The sequence below is a fragment of the Puma concolor genome, chromosome D1 (assembly GCF_028749965.1).
Source record: "Puma concolor isolate L17-30 chromosome D1, mPumCon1.1.hap2, whole genome shotgun sequence".
Taxonomy (NCBI): Eukaryota; Metazoa; Chordata; class Mammalia; order Carnivora; family Felidae; genus Puma; species Puma concolor.
In genome coordinates, this window is record NC_141676.1 from 5,080,456 (window position 1) to 5,101,345 (window position 20,890).

At 60.0% G+C, this 20,890-nt stretch overlaps 2 protein-coding genes and 2 long non-coding RNA genes across 8 annotated transcripts in view; 2 read left to right on the forward strand and 2 right to left on the reverse strand.

The window, feature by feature from the left end:
* Positions 1 to 2,397, forward strand: part of LOC147576348 (uncharacterized) — a 5,468-nt gene extending 3,071 nt beyond the window's left edge. The window contains exon 3 of the long non-coding RNA XR_015240697.1: positions 1,787 to 2,397. This is a non-coding gene — a long non-coding RNA (uncharacterized LOC147576348). The remainder of the gene's footprint in view (positions 1 to 1,786) is intronic.
* Positions 351 to 8,868, reverse strand: SSH3 (slingshot protein phosphatase 3). 2 transcript variants are annotated; one of them, XM_086676780.1, is made up of 14 exons: positions 8,606 to 8,868; positions 8,048 to 8,085; positions 7,234 to 7,465; positions 5,726 to 5,844; positions 5,574 to 5,645; positions 5,156 to 5,221; positions 4,852 to 5,040; positions 4,675 to 4,768; positions 4,158 to 4,286; positions 4,034 to 4,080; positions 3,166 to 3,312; positions 2,762 to 2,962; positions 2,395 to 2,671; positions 351 to 1,329 (listed from the first exon to the last, which is right to left on the reverse strand). In XM_086676780.1, exons 1-14 carry the CDS (start codon positions 8,669 to 8,671, stop codon positions 1,057 to 1,059), a joined length of 1,950 nt encoding a protein of 649 aa, XP_086532906.1. In that variant the 5' UTR covers positions 8,672 to 8,868; the 3' UTR covers positions 351 to 1,056. The 2 variants fall into 2 exon arrangements, with proteins under 2 accessions (XP_086532906.1, XP_086532907.1); XM_086676781.1 differs by having other exon boundaries at positions 8,048 to 8,088; positions 8,606 to 8,686.
* Positions 4,829 to 6,196, forward strand: LOC147576349 (uncharacterized). The gene is made up of 4 exons (XR_015240692.1): positions 4,829 to 4,962; positions 5,094 to 5,235; positions 5,588 to 5,802; positions 5,992 to 6,196. It is a non-coding gene; the product is annotated as an uncharacterized LOC147576349 (long non-coding RNA).
* Positions 8,869 to 9,868: 1,000 nt separating the features above from the next.
* On the reverse strand, positions 9,869 to 19,847 carry ANKRD13D (ankyrin repeat domain 13D). Of its 4 annotated transcripts, none has more exons than XM_086676783.1 (15): positions 19,572 to 19,845; positions 19,025 to 19,160; positions 18,786 to 18,910; positions 17,978 to 18,023; positions 17,751 to 17,894; positions 17,309 to 17,498; positions 13,292 to 13,367; positions 12,821 to 12,902; positions 12,542 to 12,603; positions 12,308 to 12,438; positions 11,206 to 11,363; positions 10,995 to 11,117; positions 10,750 to 10,913; positions 10,579 to 10,670; positions 9,869 to 10,242 (listed from the first exon to the last, which is right to left on the reverse strand). In XM_086676783.1, the coding sequence occupies exons 1-15, from the start codon at positions 19,659 to 19,661 to the stop codon at positions 10,029 to 10,031; spliced, it is 1,833 nt and encodes a 610-aa protein (XP_086532909.1). In that variant the 5' UTR covers positions 19,662 to 19,845; the 3' UTR covers positions 9,869 to 10,028. The 4 variants fall into 4 exon arrangements, with proteins under 4 accessions (XP_086532909.1, XP_025771371.1, XP_086532910.1 ...); XM_025915586.2 differs by having other exon boundaries at positions 13,301 to 13,367; positions 19,572 to 19,844; XM_086676784.1 differs by lacking the exon at positions 10,995 to 11,117 and having other exon boundaries at positions 19,572 to 19,847.
* Positions 19,848 to 20,890: the final 1,043 nt, after the last annotated feature.

The following is a 20,890-nucleotide window of genomic DNA, read 5'->3' on the forward strand; positions in this document are numbered from 1 at the left end:
CGGCAGCGCCCACTTCCTCATGGGTAACTCGCTTCAGCTGTCCCAACAGAGCCAAGCGCCTGCTGCGCGGCATAGACTTGTCCCCCACCCCAACCTGCCTGACGGGCGCAGGGGCAGCTAACATTTACCCAGGCCCTGCCCTAGGAAGTGAGGGAGATAACACTGGTCTCCCCTCTTCTCTTCCCCATTCCTCTTCCGGCCCCACCCCACCACTACCCTCCCACCCCGCCAGTCCTCAAAACGGGGCCTGCCTAAAGACACCTGGTGGTTGCTATGAGGAGGCCGGAAGGGCTAAGAGAGGCCAAACTCCGTGTGTAACCAGAGAAGAATCAGACTTACAGGCACACAGCTTTATCATAAAAGTGAAAATAATATGAAATTTTTTTTTTTTTTCTAAGTACAAAGCCAGATACTATTAAGACTGTGAAAAACTGGCCAGAGGCCGTGAAGGACAAGAAGAAGACTTTCTTTGGCCTGGTGCCCTGTGACCCAGCGCACTGCTGTCTGGGAGTGGCATGGGGCGGGGGACAACAGCAGAAGACGGGCTGGTTGTGGAGTGCGGGAGGAAGGCCCCATCGGCGGGACCGCTCTCTGCTCCTCAGAGCCTCCAGAACTGGGAACTGAGGTTACTCTTGGCCTCTAAGGGCCACTGGTTCTCTGGCCTAGCGGGCCCCAGGAATGAAGAGGGGCAGGGGTGAGGCACATGGGAGTGGGTGAGGGAGGAAGCATGAGCCTTTCTTCACTGGGTTTGTTCCCTGGCTGCAAGTGAGTGTTTCAGGCAGCAGCTGGGAATGAAGCAAGGTGCTCTGGCCCCCAAAGGCACTTTCAGTCTCTGTCACATCCCCGTTATAGAGAAGATCTTGAGCCCTTGGAAAGGTGGACATGTCTGAGACTTAAGGCCATAGGAGCTGAGGCTGTAGTGATGGAATCTCGGGGCCACTGGGGAGGAGCTAAAAGGAACGTGGACAAGCTGACAGGAATGAAGGGCGCTCGTCCCAGGAGCTGTGTTCAGGCGCCTCTATTTGTGTCTAGGGGGCCATGAGCATGTGTGAGGGCTCAAGCCTCGCCCTCCTCCCCACTGCCATCCACACTGGCCTGCCTCACCACCTTCCGGAGCCTGGGTGTGGAGGAACGGCCGGCCTCTGCCTGCTCCTGCAGGGCCCGGGTCCGGCTGGCCACCAGGGCGGCGCTGTTGAGGGCAACCACAGACTGGTGGGACTTCAGGGCAGGCCAAGGCCCCTTGGAACCCGGCTCGCCTCCCTTGGCCTTTGAGAGCTGAGGGAAGGGCACCGGAGGGTCTTCTTCTGAAGACTCGTTTGAAGAAAACACCTAGAAGGGTCAGAGTGCAAGAAGAATCACTGAGAAGTCTTTCCAGGGCAGAGTTATTGAGCACAAAGCCTGGGAAGGGGTAGGTGTGGAACGTTAAGTGAATGTAGAAAATCTGAGCTACTCATGGTCGTATTTCCATAGGAGGGAAGATAGCAGCCCCGCCCCACTGCCCTGCTCCTTGGCCCCCACCGGTCTTCCTTCTGGCCCCAGAAGCCCTCCTGAGCTCCCCTGCACCTGCCATATCCTTGAGGCCCCCTCCTCCTCCTCTTGCCCCCCTGCCTTTGTGCAGTCAGTCCTGAGAGCTGCAGGTGAAACACCTTCCGGGTACCGAGTGAAGACACTACCTTTAGGAACACCCACGCTCGCTCACCCATCAACCATCCATACCCAGTGCCACCTCCTCCAGGAAGCCTCTCCCAAATGTTCCCGCCCTCTGTAAGGAGCTCTCTCTCCTCAGGTCGGCCATCTTGGCCTCCAGTCCCGTGGTGGGTCTGGCTTCCTAAGGCAAAGGCTAGTCTCTGGTCTTCTGCTTGTGCCCTGCAGCACTTAGCACAGAGGATGCTCAACTGCCCAGCCCGTATTTGGTCACGTGAGTGCCATGACCCCTCTGTACCCCATCCTCTGGTGGGTCCCCCTCAGATTTGGGAGGGGCCGCAGAGCATCTTCTCCACCTCGTCTGGGGTTGGCGGTTGGGTGTCCAGCTCTTGGCCTGGGGAGGATGCTCGTGCCATGGCTGGGCAGCCCTGCCCCTCAGGAAGCAAGTCCTTTCATCGGGCTGAGAGTTGTCTGCAGCCTTCACCCCGGGGCTGGCTCGGCTGAGAAGCCCACGCAGGTGCCTCCGGCCCCATGGCTGCTCTGCAGCTCCCACGGAGGGCAGTGCTCACCGACCGCCCGCGAGGTCTCCTTGGCTGCTTTGAGGGGACAGAAGTGAGCTGCCCAGGGAATGGTCCCCATGGGAAGTTGGGCCCCGGTCCTGGTCTCTCTCCTTCCTCCTGCCATCTGCCCCTCCTACTTCTGTCCCCTGATGTGCCTCAGTCTGGGCTCCTTCCCTAGCTCCAGCCTCACCTCTGGCAGATCACTGGCCCCTGAAATGCTTTCCAGCTCCGAGGAAGGCTCCAGGAGGCTGATGGACCTCATGACCCCTCGGAGGTTGATACGGGGCCGTGGCCCAGGCTCCTCTTTCAGGGCTGACGACCGGCTCTCCTCCAAACCCATAGCCTTCGCCTCCCCACTGCCCCCTGGTTCCGGCGGAAGAGGCGGGAATGGTGTAGACATCTCGGGGGCGAGGGGCTCCTCTGGGGAAGCCCCACCCACTTTCTGTTCCCAGATGTGGCTCTGCCGGCTGGAAAGAGGTGGGCCTCAGTCAGCCTTCAGTGACCCAGCAGCCACGCCCAGCGCCCACACCCACCTGCTCCCCGGCCCCGGCTCGTACCTGGCGGTCAAGATGCCCTGGTAGGTCTGCAGCTGGCGCAGAAAGCCGGGGTTGGGGCGGGCGATGGGCCGGAGCTCCTGCACGTGGCGCAGAGCCTGCTCCAGACTCCAGCCATACTGCTTCATGGCATAAGCTATCACCGTGGCAGCTGAGCGGCTGACGCCCATCTTGCAGTGGACTAGCACCCGAGTGCCCTGTGCTCTGTGGAGGCAGAACACGGTCAGCCTCCCCCCTTCCCTGCCCCATCGCTGTGAGGGGCCCTGCGGTGTGGGAGAAGGACAGGGAGTGCTCCGCCCAGAGCCCAGAGCAGAGGAGGGAGTCGAGACCCTGAGGGCCGGGAGAGGTCCTGAGCTGGAGGGAAGAGGTAAGGGGACCGCTTGAAGCTGGGGCAGGCGGAGCCCCACCTCGCGGCCTCCACGAAGCCGTGTGTCTCCTTCCAGTGGGGTAGCAGCTGGGCTGACTCCTCATCCCAGAGGCGCACGTTGTGGTAGATGAAGCGATCGGGGTAGAAGTTGTCAATCTCGCGGGCCACGTTCAAGATGTGGCTGACCCTGTAGCAGAGGGTATGCGGCCCGGCTGACGCTGCCAGGGGCACCAGGCCCATTGGCCAGCAGACCCGGCCGACCCTGCTGGTTCTGTTTAGTCCTTGGTTCTGAGAGTCGGGTGGGGACGGTGCAGTCGTGAGGGGAGGAGAAGATGGCCGTGACCCTGAGCGAATCGTGCCGCCCCACCGGGGTTTGAGTTTCCCCCTCTGGTCCAGGTAGCTGCTGGGCTGACTGAAGCACTAAGCCTACTAGTCTCAGAAGCCAGTGGGAGGACAGCTTTGATCTAAGCTGAGACCGGGTGGATCTGCAGCAGCTGGGTGACGGTGACTGGGACCACAGTAGGTTTCCCGGGAGCCCGTGGGGGACAAATGGCAGGAACCAAGGAGGGCAGGCAGCCAGCCCCCCTGCCTGTCTCTGTGAGACGTGGTCAGGTGGAGAGGGGCTTTTCCGCTTGGGAAAGGCCCTCGGGGCGCCCACCCCACTGCCGCCCCTCTTCTCTGTGTCACTGCGGCCTTCCATATGGGGCTTGCTTTACAGAGTGGGGAGGAAGCGGGCCAGGGGAGCTGCCAGCAGGCCCCCAAGACCTTGCCGGGGGGGAGGGGGTCGGAGGCAGAGCTAGCAGCTGCTCGGGGGGGATCTGGGGGTTTCTGGCCAGGTTGCCCCTTGGGGTGAGGCCAGGGGAAGGGGAAGACACAGGGTAGGTGGTCCTGAGGGCCCAGAGCCCTACCTGTTCCTCTGGAGCTCCTCCAGGTTTGCCGCATTCCACTCTGAGCCCTGCGGAGGGACAGAAGCTTCACCCTCCGTCTCCCCCACCTGCGGCGCCCTCACGCCGCCCTCACCCTGCTGCTCACCAGGTAGAGGTGGGGGAAGATGCGGGAGGCGCGGTCTTGCTGGGCCATGAGCAGCAGCATCTGGTTATCAATGAAGTCGCGGTACTGTTGGAGAGGACGGCCCAGGCGCAACTCCAGGGCCTGGCGGATCTGCAGGCGGAGCCAAAGGGGAGGAGAGGCTGTGGGGGGTGTGCCTTGCAAGCGTCCTGATGCCCCGCCCTTCCCTCCGGGGCCTCAGAGGACAGCACCTGTCCATCTAGACAGACGAGCTGAAGCCAGGCGTGGGGGACTGGCTCAGGACTGGGGGAAAGCTCTGCCCCCGTGGGAGGATTCCCCACCCCCACCCCCACCCCCACCCCCACCCCCGGCCCGGGGCCCAGCTCTCTCCTGGCCCCTGCTCCTCCCCAGCACCAGCCCAGCTTTTATTATTTTTTTTGAGTAAGCTCTACACACGACCTGGGGGCTTGAACTCATGACCCCGATGTCAAGAGTCGCATGCAGCACCGACTGAGCCAGACACGGAACCCCCCCGGCCCACCTCTTTGGAAGTGACGCTCTCCAGGTCGCTGGTGTCCAGCACCTCCCACAGCTCAGCCCGGATCGCCTGCTCCATCCGCTCCTGCTCTGAGGGCCTGGGAGCCGAGCCCGTCAGTCCAAGAACCCCTTCCCGGCTCCCCCATGGCACCCTCCCCTCTCCTCCCCTGCCCGCACTGACCGGCCAGGCTCGGCGCTGGGAGGCCGCAGGGATTCCAGGTCGGCCATGGCCATCCACTCGTTGAGGCAGCTCTGGTCAGAGCTCAGTCTGTCCTGGTAGTATCCAGCCCAGGTAAGGGCACTACCCCCTGGCACAAGACCGCTGCCAAGAGCCGCCTCACATGCCTGGTGCAACACCTGGAGTGTGGCCCTAGGACAGAGGACGGGCTGGGTCACACTCTCCTCCCTGCCGCCCCTCCCCAGACCCTCCAACCAGCTCTGAGAAGAGGAGGCCGGCCGGAGACCGGGGCCGCCCTAACCCTTACCACATGGTCTGGATGGAGATGGGCTTGAAGATTCGGCTCTGCCCACCGGACGTCACACTGAAGCCCCTGAGGGAGACCAGGTGCGGGTAGAATCCAACTCCAGGCTCTGGGACAGAGCTCCTGAGAGGCCAACCCACTTGCCACCTCGTGAGGCTGGCCCTCAGAATACGTACATACACAGCATTTGGGCTTCAAAATGAGCCCCATTTGCCACACCTGGGGTGGCCGAGGCCCAGAGAAGTTAGGTGACTTGCCTAGAGTCACACAGCAAATCCGAGATGGAGCTGAGTCGGCCCGGGCCCCAGATACCCAGCCTGCATTTCTTCCACTGCTCCCCACTGCCCAGTCACCCTATCCGGTCCATCACCCTGCCGACCACCCTCTCCCCTCTCTCCTCCCTCCAGTCGCCATCTCTTACCCGTCTCCATCTAGGTACACCTGGGTGTCACTCCAGAGAGGCAAGACCAGGCCCAGGGTGCAGCTCGGGGAGCTGGCAGGGGACAGAAGAAAAGCCATTGTTCCCCAGCATCTCACTTCCTTGCCCCCCTCCCTTCCTCTCCCTGCTCGCACCTGCTGTCGGGGAAATCCACTCCCAAGAGGACTGTCTCATCCTGGCTCTGATGTTCTCTTGTGGAAACTACCAGCAGGTAGCGGAGCCGAGGGGGCCGTGCCGCCTCCAGCTGGGCTGCCTGGAGAAGATGGGGAGGGGGAAGCCCAGGGTCACAGCGGCCCAAGAAGACTCTGCATCCCCCGCCCCCTGCCCCCCACCTGACATACACGTGGGCCTAGAAGAGACCTGCTGCCTGCCTGCTCTGTGCCCATCCTCCTCTTCCCAGGTTCCAGATTGGTAGTTATAACCCAGTGGCTGCCAACTTTGGGATTCCATGGTCCAACAGAATGTTTAAGAAGACTTTTCGTGGGGCGCCTGGGTGGCGCAGTCGGTTAAGCGTCCGACTTCGGCTCAGGTCACGATCTCACGGTCCGTGAGTTCGAGCCCCGCGTTGGGCTCTGGGCTGACAGCTCCGAGCCTGGAGCCTGTTTCAGATTCTGTGTCTCCCTCTCTCTCTGCCCCTCCCCCGTTCATGCTCTGTCTCTCTCTCAAAAAAAAAAAAGGGGCGCCTGGGTGGCGCAGTCGGTTGAGCCTCCGACTTCAGCCAGGTCACGATCTCGCGGTCCGTGAGTTCAAGCCCCGCGTCGGGCTCTGGGCTGACAGCTCCGAGCCTGGAGCCTGTTTCAGATTCTGTGTCTCCCTCTCTCTCTGCCCCTCCCCCGTTCATGCTCTGTCTCTCTCTGTCTCAAAAATAAATAAAACATTAAAAAAAATTTTTTTTAATAAAAAAAAAATTTTTTTCGCAAAGGGGGTATGTATGGAAAAAAGGGGAGAATGGGCCTAGCACCCATTGCCCATTTTCAATTTCTGCCCAGGAAAGAGGTTTAAAAAAAAACCCAAAAACCTTTTCTACTTGCCATTACCATCATTTGATTCAAGAAAGGTTTCTCATCAAAGAAATACTAAAGACACAATCTCATAACAAAGGACAGTGCTTCCGTGGAATAAATTCAGCTTTCGGAAAGACTGCCTCCATTTTGTTTTTCCCATCTTGCTGCAGACAGTGAGATGCCCCACAGGCATCTGGGAACTGGTCCACCGGCTCCCACCAGTGCCCCACCCCGCCTGGCGCCCCTCCAGCTCAGCAGGCCCTCCGGAGCGGCCGGCCAGGCCTGAGGTGTGCGCACAACTCATGGGGTCAGGAAGGTCCTGTGCTGGTTGCACAGAACCCCACCTCCGTGTAATTCCCAGCTCTTGGACCCGATCGGGCCTTACAGGCTCATGCAGGGCAGACCCCCATCATTTCCCGCTCCTCCAGAGACCTGAAGATGTGATCGTGCCCTGTTTAAGCAACTAGCTGAACCGGGAGGCTCATCAGGGTTTGGGGGATCCGTATTACTTGCCCTCATACCACTGCTCCCCAGCAGACACACACACTGGCTCCCTTCTACCCTCGCCTCCCCCCCCCCCCCACCACCCCTCAAGAGCTGGCTCTCTCCGCTTCTCTGAGGGCTCCGCGGCCCCTCACCAGGCGGATGTCGTCCTGTGGCCTCAGCAGCTCCACCATGAGGTGCAGGTGCTGACTCTGCTGCTGCTTCTGGGGACTCTGGGGCCCCTGCCCATCGTCTGTCTGGTCGCTGTGGGGCTGTTCTTCCCCCAGGGGTCCCTCCACTGCCTCAGGGCCAGCGTCAGCTGCTTCTCCATTGTCCTCTCCGTCCTGCAGTCCCAGGACAGCCCCACGGAGCACTGCAAAGCTCTGCCTGGCAGGGCAGCAGGGAAACCACTTTACGTCCGTCATCCCCCTCAGGGCAGACGTGCATCAGATTCACCCACCGGGCTTGTTAGAACAAGTGTTGGGCCCCATCCCGGGGGAGTCAACAGGTCTGGGGTGGAGGCCTGAGAATGTGCATTTCTAAGGAGTTCCCAAGTGCTGAGGCCACCACATTTGGGGAACTACTGTCTTGGAGGCTGCCAAGCCCCCGAGCCACTTGTTTAAGGGGGGGGGGGGGCAAGGGTTGCTCCCTTTCCCTTCCCCCCTGCCTATCTCAGGAGATACTGTAAACTTGGTGGGGATCCAGGAGCCCTTGGGCTCTGCTGTCCCATCCCTGCCCTTTGGTTTGTGACTACTGGCCCGAGCCAGGGTCCAGAATAGTGGTGGAGGAGCCCCGACTGACCGGGAGGAAGATAAAAGCAAAGGCAGCCCGGTCAGCACTGCAAGCCCCCTGTGCCCACCAGCAACATTGCCCCACATATGCAGTAGTTGGTTCGGGCCGAGTCCTCCAGTAGGGCAGGGGCCAGGCCTGGCAGCTGGAGGTAGTTGTCTGTCCGGGAGAGGTGCTCACCTTCGCTGGAGCCGGCTTCTCCGCTTGGATGCCTGGTCCTGCTGAGAAAGCAGCCCCCGGGGCAGAGTGAGGTGGGGGGGGCAAGGACTCTCCTCTCTGCTATCAAGGCTGTGGGGGTGGGGGGTGGGGGTGGGATCGCCCCACCCCCCAACTGGAGACTGGAACCAGGAAAGATGTCAGATCCCTTCCCACCCCAGTCCACTCCCCACCTGGAGGCACGGGGGGGGGGGGGGGGGGAGCCTGGGCAAAGGTCCAGGTAGGGCAGCTGGGGTGAGTGGGTGGGGGTGCTGGAGGTGTCCAAGGGGTTGGCCCAGATCTGGGCCTGGAAGAGGGTAGGGCCTCCGCAGGCTGGGCTGGTGTTCGGGGCTCCGGATCTTGCCTTGGTCTAAGTTCTTGGGAGCCTCCAGACCCCCTCCCAGTCCCCTCCAGCGAGACACTTAGGGTCCCCCTTCCCACACCCCCAGCCTCAAGGGGAGGCTGGCAGTGGGCAGGACGCGCTCCCCGGGGCCCAGCTGGCAGCCAACTGCGTGGGCCGGAGCACGGCAAAGCCAGACTTACCGTGGGCCCTACAGGCGTGGAGTGGCCGCTGGCCGGAGGGGAGCGGCTCACTGTGACCAGGGCCATGGGGCCAGGCCGGGCACACCTGGGCCCGTCCGGGTACGGTGCCCTACCACGGCCCCACGGACAGTCCCTGCCCCGCAGGACCAGGAAGGAGAGACCGGAGCCACCAGGGCCTGGCACCTCCTCGGGGGCGGCCCTTAAAGGGCCAGACGCGCGTCCAGCCCGCGTCCAACCCGGTCTGCGGAGCCAGCACCGAGCAGCCGCCGCCCCTCCCTTTGCGTCTCCTCGGTTCGGCCGCCTCGCCCCCGCCCCCCCAGCACTTTGGAGGCGGGCCCGGGGCGGGGCGCAGGTGCGGAGCGCGGCGACTGGGAGGGAAGTGGCCAGAGGTCCGGCAACTTGCAGTCTTCGTTCCGGGGTTCCGGGGTTCGGTCCCTCCTTCTTGGAGGCGCCCCTGCCACTGCCCTCCTGGCTCCGCCCACCTAGGTCACCTGAGTTCTGCTTTGGGCTTCAACCGTTCAGTTACCCAGATTGGCACCTAGGGAGGCAGGACTGGGGACACAGGTCTCGGAGAGGATCAGACATAGTAGGTCTTAAGTTGGAGGGCACCCCAAAATTATTTCTTCTTGCTGACTGGCCCTCATGCTTCCACTCTCTGCACAATCATTGGGAGACATGCAGAGCTTCGGGGGAAACCAGGCAGAACTTAGAACTAACCCATCGCAGGATCACAGGCCATCCTCAGGGCCACCTTGGAGGTGAGCAGGGCAGAGTTGAGCATGCTCACACTGCAGCCTGGGAAGGGACTTGTCCAAAGTCACTCAGATAGAACATGCTCAGATAGAACAGGCAGGAGCCCAGGCCTGGGGTGCAGGGGGCCTCCTCCCAGTTGGTTGGGAATAGTCTGGAGGCCCAGCATTTCCCCTCCTTGACAGGAGCAGGGGTGGGTTCTGGGAAAGCCCGAGTAAGTGGCAGGAGGAACCTGGGTCCCCAATAGGTGGAACAAGACTACAGGGAGCGGACGTTTGTGAGGCACATACTCTGTAAGGGACTTGACGTATGTTGGTTTGTTGGTTCACTTCACCCTCCCAACAGCCCCAGGGGCTGGGAAGTGGTCTCATTTTACAGCTGGGGAAACACGCTCAGCGAAGCTAAGGGGGCCACAGCCAGGATTCAAACCCAGGTCTGAGGCCATCGCCCACAGTGTCTCCCCTCGATGTCTCCTCCCCCGCTTTGTCATCCCATTGAGCAGAACAAGCCTGCTGCCGAAAGTCTCTTTATTTCCACCTTGGTCTCCAATGCAAGCCCATACCCAGGGCTCCGGGCCGGCAGCTTAGCAGCAGAGAGTTTATAAATAAATAAGTTACAAAAGCAGGTTGGGGAGAAGACCAGACAACCCTCCCAGGGACTGGGTACTCGGTGCTCAGTGCTCCGTGAGCGAGAGCCGCAGGATCCTCTGTAAGTCTTCCTCCTCCTGCTGCCCCCGCCGCTCCCGCTCCTCCTGCTCCCTCGAAGACAACTCCAGGGCCAGGCGAAGCTGCTCCTCAAAGCTTGGGGGGGCCGGGGCCGGGGGTGTCCTGTGAGGGGACTCTGGGCCATTGGGCTCTGTGGACATCCGGAGGCTCTCTTGGAGGGCCCTTCCAGGCAAGGCGTGAGAGGGGAGAACAGACCAGTGAGCGCTAAGGCTGGGGAAGAAGGCCAAGTGTTGGGACATAGCTATGGAGGACAAGGTGGCTGGGACCTGGGAGACCGGAGAGAAGAGAGAAGGCAGGGGACCCTGTGTCTCCCATCCTCATGCTGCCTTTGATGGCAGGCCATGTTGCTTCTGGAGGGTGGCCTCGGAGAGGGCATGGGGTCCTGGGACCAGCACCTCCCCGCTACCCACCGCCACCAGCCAAGGACCCCCTGGCCGGCAGGCTCCTTGGGGCAGGGCAGGCCGAGATACTGTCCCAGTAGGTGCTAGCGGGCCTCACCGCTCCAGCTGAAGCTGCTCCTCATAGGCGGCGGCTTGGGGAGGAGGGTGGGCACCGGGCCGGGTGTTGGTCAGGGCCTCCCAGACAGTCACCTGCAGCAGACGGAGCCCAGAGCTGTCACCTCTGGCGCCCCTGCCCACCCCCAGGGTCTGGCCACTGCCCGTGTCCCACCTGCTCCGCCTCCGCGCCCGCCTCAAGCAGGCTCTGCCTGATGGCGAACTGGAGCAGGGCGTCATCCTCGTCGCGAAGGGGCTCGCTGCGCTCCGTGCCCAGCACGCTGTACCCCTCGGGCACCTCAAACACGGCGGGGTCCACCTCACACGGGAAAGGGCTCCCTGCGCAGAAGGGCAGCACTCAGCCCCGGGGCTCAGAGACCAGCGAGAAGCACTGCCGGCCCCCCTCGCCCGCGGCGGTACCTGAAGCTGTGACGGCAGAGCCAGAGCTGGGGGCCGGCACCCACACCGAGCTCAGGGGCTCGTCACAGCCACACAGGTTGCTGAAGGTGATGCGGGCGTTGAGCACGTGGAAAAGGGGGATCTCTGCGAGGAGACAGCCGAGCCTGAGCCAGAGGCCGGCACCACCCCGGGAGCTGCCCCAGACCCCCGGCTGCCCCAGACCGCCCCTCACCAATCTTGACCGGGAAGCCGGGGGGCAGGCGCAGGGTGATGAAGTCACGCAGCTTGGCAAAGTGAGCGTTGCTGATAGCCATCAGGTCAATGATGGGCGTCACCTGGTCACCCAGGGACAGTGGGTGCTCCTCGCTCAGCCACAGTGTTGCCTTGAACCTGCACAGGACGCGAGTCAAGGAACTCCTGGTGGCCCCTCTGCTAAGACCCACCCACTCTGGACACCTGCCTTGACTCACACCCTCTGCCGGGCCTGAGGTGCCCTCTCGTCTGCTCAGCTGCCCCCGCCTGCCTGCCCCAGGAGCTTCTGTCCTTTGGCCCTACCGCCCGAGCTGCACCCAGACCCTGGGCCCAGGCTGGGGCCTATGGCAGCTTGAGCCAGCTCAACTCATCTGGATGGAGGGGGCAGGGCCGGGCTGCTGGCTTCAATCATGGCCTTGTCCACAGCCGGGTCCTCCTCCCCAGCCCACAGCTGGCCAGCACCTCACACTTTGCCACACTTTTGGGTCCAGCAAAGCCCAGAGGTCAGGACGACCAGGGTTCGAATCCACCACTCGGTGGCTAAGTCTGCCTGTGGTTCATAGGGCAGTGCTGGGCTCACCGCAAGTTCTACGTCATGGCTCGTGAGATCCTCTTAGCACCCTTGTGGGCAGGTGGCTAAGTGTGACTGGTATTTTACTGAGGAAGAGAACAGACTCTCGGAGGAGAAGACGTTTCCTGGGGCCACAAAGCCGGGAGACAGTAGAGCTGTGAGCCCTTCCCCTCGGCCACAAGCTGGCCTCCAGGAGGTGCTCATTCAGTTGAACAGAAAACCATTCATTCATTCACTCATTCATTCACTCATTCATTCACTCACTAACTCACTCACTCATTCACCAAAGAAGAGCAACCAATCCTCTGGTCCAAGCCCTCTGCCAACAACCATGGTTAAGACAGACCTGGCTCCTACCCCCAAGGAGGAGAGTCTAGAAGGAAGCTGGCTGAGTGAGTGGGTCCCCCACTCTGGTGGGCCCCATGTGTGACAGGAGTCTACAAGGGGCTCGGGGGACCAGGCGGCATCCGTGTCCCTGAGGGAAGGCCCCAAGCCAGCCCCACGACCTCACCTCTGCACTTTGCTGGACATCTCAATGGGGCGGCCGATGTTCCTCGACTCCAGGCTGAAGTTGGGGTCGAAGTATTCACTGGGGGAAATGGCTGTGGGGTTGGTGGGGCTGGCGGCCTGCTGCACAGGAGCCTGGGAGGGCCCCAGGACTGGGCTTAGTGCTCGGGAGGGTGGCTGCCTGGCCCTGCGTCACGGCCCCCTGCCCTTGGCCCCCAGCCCCCTGGGCCCGGCTCACCCCGCTGTGAGAGGAGTGCTGCTGGGCCATCCCGAGGAAGGACTGGAATGGAGTCTTCCCTCCTGAGAAGGGGTGGGAGCCCGTGAGGAGACTTTGGGCCACTGCCCCCCGACTGCCCCCCGCACCGTCCACCCTGGGAGCCTCTGTCGGGTGGGAGACTGAGCACACGGGAACGGGGAGGCCTCCCAGCTCGTGGCGGACTCTGCGGCCCTGACCCCGGAGCAGGGTGACCCCGGCATACGGTGTGACTGGGCCACAGGCAGGCGCACCTGGGTTTACCTTTGCTCCTCGACTTGTCCTGATCAGAGAGGTGCTCCGTGCGAGTACGTGTCACCAGCTCCACGTTGGTGGCACTGTATACCTGGGGAGCAGGGGGGACACAGGCAGAGCTGAGGGCTCAGAGCCTGTCCCCCACACTCAGCCTCACCAGTACAGAACCCAGGCCCTCCTCTCTGCAGGGACAGACAGGACCTCGCCCCCCACAGTGGAGGAGGCGGCAGGGTCTGAACCATGGGGACTCAGTAACGAGGGGAAAACGCTCATTTCATCTCGGTAACCTGGGTCGGGGCTGGTGCCGGGGTGACCCCTATGTGCTCGGCAGGGCCTGGGCACTCGGGCCCCACTGAGTTCCCATCACCGCACAGGGCCTCCAGAGCCTGTGGGCTACTCTGTCTCTCTTCCACATGGGTGGACATGGAGAAGGGGTGGGGTTCCTGGGCCTTGTCTCCTACCCCAGCCCCCACCACTAGCCTCTCCTGCCTTGGCCTCGTAGCCGCTAACGGTTTCCATCTTCTCAGACCGCCAGCCCCAGATACCACATTTGTTCCTGAAACAGACCAAACAGGAGCTCATGAGGACCCGTGCCCCTCAACCTTAGCCAAAGCCTTCCCTTCCAAAGACCCCTTCCAATTAGCCTTCCCACTGTGAAACACGCAAGGGCCTTGATGAGGATGCCTGGACAGCTGGCGACCATCAAACAAGGACTGGGGACTAAAAAGTACTGAGGGATTATCACTGATTTTGTCAGATGTGATGACGGTGTTGGGGCTGGTTTTAAAAAACATCCTCTGGGGGCGCCTGGGTGGCTCAGTCGGTTAAGCGTCCGACTTCGGCTCAGGTCATGATATCGCAGTTCTTGAGTTCAAGTCCCGCGTCAGGCTCTGTGCTGATGGCTCAGAGCCTGGAGCCTGTTTCAGATTCTGTGTCTCCCTCTCTCTCTGCGCCCTCCCACCCCCACACTCGCACTCTGTCTCCCTCTGTCTCAAAAATAAATAAACATTAATTTTTTTTTTAAATAAATAAATAAAATAAAATAATCCCAGGTGGCTCAGTCGGTTAAGTGTCCGACTTCAGCTCAGGTCATGATCTCACGGTTCACAGGTTCAAGCCCCACATCGGGCTCTGAACTGACATCTCAGAACCCGGAGCCTGCTTCAGATTCTTGTCTCTCTGTCTCTGTCTCTGTCTCTCTCTCTCTCAAAAATAAATAAATAAACATTAAAATAAAATAAAACAAAGCAAAACAAAACAAAATAATCTGGGGTAAAATGGAAAAAAAGCAAGAATAGATTCAACAAGATAGGCAGAATGTTGGTAAGTGTTGAAGTGGGGTGATGGGAACTTTCTAACTATTCTCTCTCCTCTCATACGTACATGTTTGAAATTTGCCATAATACAAAATGAAAAATAAAAGTACGAAAACAATAATTGCAACACATCAACAGACATCCATTTCAATAATGGACAGGACAAGCAGACAAAAGATCAACAAGGAAACAGAAGACTTGAACAACCCTATAAGCCAGACTTAACAGACTTCCCTCGAACACTCCACCCAACCACAACAGAACACATTTTCTTCTCAGGTGCACGTGGAACATTTTTCAAGATGCATTATATGCGAGGCCATAAAAGAAGCTTCAATAAAACTGAAAGGAGAAAAATCCTATAAAGTATGTTCCCCAACCACTAGGGGATGAAATAAGAAATCAATAACAGAGTAAAGATTTGGGAAACTCACAAATGTGTGGAAAGTAAACAGCACACTCCTAAAAAACCCAAAGGATTGATGAACAGATCAAAAGAGAAATCAGAAAATGCTCTGAAATAAACGGAAAGAAAGATACGATACATCAAAACTTAAGGGAGGCAGCTGAAGCAGTGGTTAGAGGGAAATTTACAGCTGTAAATGACAAGAAAAAAGTAAAGACCTAAGTAAGTGGGAAATGATCACATGTCCTTGGTAGGGGGCACCCAACATTGTTAAGATGGCAGTACTCTGCCAGCTGAGTTACAGATTCAGTGCAAACCCTATCAGAATCCCACCTGGGTTCTTTGTAGAAACTGACAGACTGAATCTGGAATTCAGGTGAAATTGCAAGGGACCCAGAAGACCCAAAATAATCATGAGAAAGAAGAACAAAGTCAAAAGACACACACTTCCCAATTTCAAAACTTACTACGAGGCAGCGCTTAATTAAGACAGTGTGGCACCAGCACAAGGACCGACAGAAATCAACAGAATGGAAAGAAGAGTCAATTGATTTTCCACAAGCGTGCCAAGACCATTCAACGGGGAAAGAACAGTCTCTTGAACACACGGTGCCGGGACAAGTGGATCGTCACCTCTAAAAGAATGAAGTCGGACCCTTACCTCCCACAAATATGAATTCAAAATGGGTCAGAAGTAAGAACTAAAAAGTATATGGGGCGCCTGGGTGGCTCAGTCGGTGAAGCGTCCGACTTCGGCTCAGGTCATGATCTCACGGTCCGTGAGTTCGAGCCCCGCGTCGGGCTCTGGGCTGACAGCTCCGAGCCTGGAGCCTGTTTCAGATTCTGTGTCTCCCTCTCTCTCTCTGACCCTCCCCGTTCATGCTCTGTCTCTCTCTGTCTCAAAAATAAATAAATGTTAAAAAAAAAAAAAAAGTATAAAACTTTCAGAAGAAAACACAGGGGAACATCTTTGTGACTTTGGATTTGACAAAGTCAAATATTGGTAGATGTGTGATGGTAGGAGCACAGGTGACAAAAGAAACAACAGATGCATCGGATCTCGTGAAAATTAAAAACCTGTGCTTCAAAGGACACCATCAAGACGTGTGAAAAGTCAGCCCATAAGATGGGAGGAAACATTTGTAAATCATGTACCTGATGAGGGATGTACATCTGGAGTATGTAAAGAACTCTTGCAACTCAATGATAAAAAGATAACCCAATTGGTGGGGCACCTAGGTGGCTCAACTGGTTAAGCATCTGACTCTCGATTTCAGCTCAGGTCATGATCTCACATTTGTGAGTTTGAGCCCTGCGTTGGGCTCTGCGCGGACAGCGCAGAGCCTGCTTGGGATTCTCTCTCCCTCCCTCCTTCCCTCCGTCTCTACCCCTCCCCTGCTCGTGCTCTCTCTCCTCTCTCTCAAAATATACATATATATATGTATATATATATATGTATTTTTTTTTTAGAAAGATAACCCAATTGTTTACATGCACAAAGGATCTGAACAGACACTTCTCCAAAGAAGATATACAGATGGCTAATAAGCACATGAAAAGGTGCTCAGTATCACTAATCGTTAAGGAAATGCAAATCAAAGCCACAATGAGATACCACTTCTCACACCCACCACCACGGTGGTTATAATCCAAAACTAAATAAACGAACATCAAGTGTTGGTGAGGATGTGAAACCAGAACCCTCATACACGGTGTGTGTGTGTGTGTGTGTGTGTGTGTGTGTGTGTGTGTGTGTAAAATGCTGCAGCCCCCTCGGTAAAGGGTCTGGCAGTTCTACAAACAGTTAAACATCCAGTTACCATGTGACCCAGCAATTCCACTCCGAGGTATACACCGGAGAGAAATAAAAGCTTATGTCCACACAAAAACTCGTGTACTGATGTTTCCAGGAGCATTATTCATAACAGGCAAAAGATGGAAGCGATCCTACTGTCTGTCAGTAGATGAATCCATAAACGAAATGTGGCATAGCCATACGATGGACAGCCGTAGAAGGAATGAAGTGGTCACACGCTACAACCTGGATGAACTTGGAAAACACTCTGCTCGGTGAACGAAGTCACAAAAGACGCCCTAGTGTAGGATTCCATGCATCTGAAAGTCCAGGATAAGAAAATCTGTAGGGACAGTCAATCACTGGCTGCCTAGCGCTGAGGAGGTCGGGGGCTCCAGGCACTGGAGTTGGTAGCTAAAGAATTTCTTTCTGGGGTGAGAACAATGTTCTAAAATCAACTGTGGGGACAGTTGCCTATCTGTGAACACACTAAAAACCACTGCACTGTATGGTGTATAAAACTATATTCCGATTAAGCCGTTTGCCTGTCTGTTTTTTAAGGTAGTCCTGAAGTCTGTTCCTGGAACTGGGACATACGTCGTCAGCGAGAACAGCTGGGCCGGTAGGGTCAGATTCCTCAGCTACTACCCACAAAGGACTCTGGCCCAGAAACAGCCATCCTACTGAGAAACCAACACTGGGGCACACAGCGCCCTGAGCCACAGCCTAAACCCTTGTTGTTATGGGGAAAACACATGAGGCCAGAAGTGAAGGCGCTGGGGACCCCTGACCCAGCCTCCTCTGCCCACGGACAGCCATGCAGGGCCCCGAAGGTTGCCACAGGGGGTCTGAGCGAGCCGCTGGGCCCGCAGCGACCCCCGCCCCCATCTGAGCAGCCTCTGTGGGTGGCCCAGCCTCCCAGAGGCCCGAGCCGGGAGCCTCAAGGGCACCACCTACAGTGTGGCCAGGCTCCAACTGACCTCTCGAAGGCCACATTTCGAGTGTCCAGGTGGGTGGAGACGATAGGAGAGGTGAGACGGCTGGCCACGTGCTCTTCACTGGGCCGCATGGCGGCCAGCAGCGCTTCCGGCTCATGCAGGGCGAGCCCCAGCGTCTCGGTGTGCACCACCTGCCGGTCGTGGTCCACTTCCATCACCAAGGCTCCCGCCTCTGCCAGCCGGAACGGGTGTGTGAGGGGGACACGTCAGTGCTGGGCCGCAGACAGTGGGGAAAGGGCCGCCACGGTGCCCTCAGCCACCTGCTGCTAAGTGGGTGAGGCCCCAGCCCCCGGGTCCCCTCCGCCCTCAACCTCTGTTTCTACACCTGGGAAGCAGAGAAGAAGGGCACTGTCCTCACGAGCCACGGGAGAACCTGGGCTGCTCTGGCCTGCCGCGTGCCCGCGGTGAGTCCCCCACAGCTCACCCTGGCCCTTGAAGATAAAGCTCCGCCGGCCGCGCTGCCAGGTCATGTGCTCAAAGCCCAGGAGACTGGTGTCCACCCGCAGGCTCTCGCCCCGCTTCCACACTCGGTACACGTCACTCGGGCACATCTTGGACACGAGGGGCACTGCAGGGGGTGTGGAGGTCACCAGGGTTCTTTCCCAAATCGCCCCTCCCCGGCCCCCGGGAAGCCAAGAGGTCCTCACTCACCCCAGCTGGTGAACTCCCACTTCATTTCCACGTAGAAATCGGGGGCCTGAGATAGACCAGAGCACCTGTCAGTGTGTGCCTGGTGCCGGGGACCAGCGGGCCTGGGGGGCTCCTTGTCTATAGCCCCCTCTGGGAGCCCAGCCCCTCAGGAAGTCTTAAAGTGCTGCTATGTCCCAGATATGCCCCCACCACAACCAAACCCCACCCAGCAAAGGGTGGGCTAAGTGGGGCCCTAAAAAGGTCTTGGAATAATCAGATGGTAAGTATCTGGGACCTGGAGGTCAGTCTCCACCTGGCCACTAGCCTGCTGAGGGGCCCTGGGGGAGCTTCTGCTCCCCCTGGGTCCCAGAGTCCTCATCACTGATCTGGGCCTGCCCCTGGGGCGGGGGCCACGAGGTAGGGTGCCCTCCCAGCCAGGCTTCTTCATGCTTGAGGAGGGCGGACAGGTACTCCGGGGTACCAGGCCACACCCGCTGGTCAGATGAAACTCTCCCTCCAGGAAATATGCATTCACCAGGAGGCCCACATCTAAAGCTCTGCAGAGACTTTTGGTATGAGGGACCCGGGATGTCGCTGGCCACGGCTTTCCTCCCGCAGGGCCTGATGTCACCCATGTGGGCCTGGACTCCTGTCTTTCCTACACAACCCCGGGCTGCAGTCCAGAGAGAGGGATGTCATCTACAGCGTTGGGAAAACAGGCTGCACGGACCGAGTAGGTGACCCGAGGGACCCCCGTGTAGTCCGTCATGGCCCCTTGACATGGCACCCTACCCCTCCCTACCGGCCACACCTGTGCACCCTGCTGTACCTGGCGGAGCTTGCTGAGCAATTCTGGAATGCCAGCCAGCCTCTGTGTGGCCCTCTGGTAGTCCCGGTACTGGAGCACCAGCTGCACCATCTCCGGGTCCCCAGTGCTGACCGCCTCCTGCAGGACTAGGGGCACCGGGCTGCTGGGGGGGAGCTCACCAACGGCCCCAGGCCTGACCACTCGCTGCCGCACCAACCCCACTGCCAGCCTCGGGGGAGCCCCTCTGCCCTCTGTAGTACCTGCCCAGCCCTGGCAGCTCTCTTTGCCCACATTGGCATTGTGTCGAAGGAGCACTCTCACGGACTCCAGGTTCCCCAGGGACACAGCCAGCTCCAGGGGAGTGCGCCCCCGGGGGTCCTCCTGTTCAATGTCGTGCTGGGAGAGATGGGACACTCAGCACAGGGCAAGTAAGGAGAAGCAAGAAGGCCACTAGGCTGAACCTGGTCGGGAGTCATTGTGGGAAATAAAGATAGCAGACAGACCATGGAAATGGCAGAGGATGGCCTGCGTGTCCTGATAGGAAGGGGGAGGGGGCAGGTGGGAAGAGCCTGGGGGCCAGAACCAGGCTGCTGGCTCTCGGCCTGGCTCAGGGGTGGTGTGGCGCGAATTCGGGGGCTGGATGCAATGTGAAGCGGGGTGACGGGCTGGGCAAGGCCCAGCGCTGGAAGCGGAGGCCAGTGGCTCAAGCGAGAGGGGCAGGTGACCCGGGCTTCGGATCAGGCCTGGCGGCCTCCAGGACGGAGACCTGGCTTTGGGTGGGCGGCCCGGGTGCCCGGTGGGCCTCACCTGGCGGCTGTGGAGCGCGGCCTCCAGTTCGCGGTGCCGGTTCGCCCAGACGAGCCGGTGCAGCGGGAAGGTGGGGCCCGGGCCGGCCATGCTGGGCTTCAGCACCGCATCCCGGGAGGGAGGGCGGGCGCGGCGGGGGCGGCCCAGCCCCGCCTCGGCTTCGGGCCTGGCGCGGCCCCCTCGCCTCCAGTCCGCGCCGCGCGGAGTTGCGCCCACCGCAGCCCCCGCGCCCCGCGGCTGTAGCGGCAGCGGCGGCTACGGCGCTGGCGGCGTGGAGGGCGGGCCGCGCGGGCGGGGCTCGCTGGGGCGGGGCGGGGCGTCGGGCCGCGCGACCCCTTGCCTCCCGCAGCCATGGCGACCGCAGCCGGGCCCGCGCGCGCGCGCGGGGGGCCGGCGGGGGGGGGGCGCTGCCCAGTCGCCTTGGCAGCCGCGCGCGCCGGGGAAGGAGCCGGGGCCCGCGTCTGCGGGACCCTGGCCTCAGCCGGGCCTGGGTCTGCGAGGGGCGGGCTGGCGGGCTGGGCCTGACTACGGCTCCGCCCTCAGCCTGCAGGGGGCGCCCCAGGTCCAGCTCAGACCCGGGTTGCGGGTCCGGAAAAGGAAGGAGGGAGTCCGGGGGCGGGGCGGTTCAATCAGGGGCGGAGCTTGGGCCCCCGGGACGTGCGCACGCATGTGCGCGTGCGTGCCCAGCGGGCAGTGGTCCTCCTGTCCTTGGGTTATCTGCGTTTCTCGCGCTGCCGTCCGCCCGTTCCCGGGTTTTCCTACCCGCCGCGGGTACCGACTATGCCTGTAAGGGCGGGTGAGCTGGGGGAGCCTGGCTCCCTTTGCCGTCGCCTCCGAGATGTCCCTAACTGCTGGCCAGCTTAGCGTAAAGCACCTTCCCCAGGGACCTAGGCCAGTGTTTAGTGGTCGCCACACCATGGGCTGGGCCCAGCCATGCGGGGAGACGCCCCGCGGGGGCACCGCAGTCAGGGATGAGAGTACTGGGGAGTGGGGGCAGTGGGCCTGGCTGGAGTCAGGCCTCTCCTGGTGGACTGCCCACCGTAAATGGCTGCCTTCGCCCACCGCACAGATCCCTTTTGCAGAGGCTGCACTTTGCTGCCAGTGTCAGGAAAGGAAGGAGAGTTTCGAAATCAGGGCCGGTCCCTCAACCCACACCGGAACTAGGGTGCAGGCCTCAGCTAGCTGCCTGAACTCTGGCACTGTTACCCTAGACTTAGCCTGGGGTCTGGTGTTGGTGGGTGATGAGGCAGCCGCCAGGCTTGGCCAAGGCTGATCCTCTGGTCTCAGTCTCCCGGTTTGTAAAATGACTGACTGCGTAT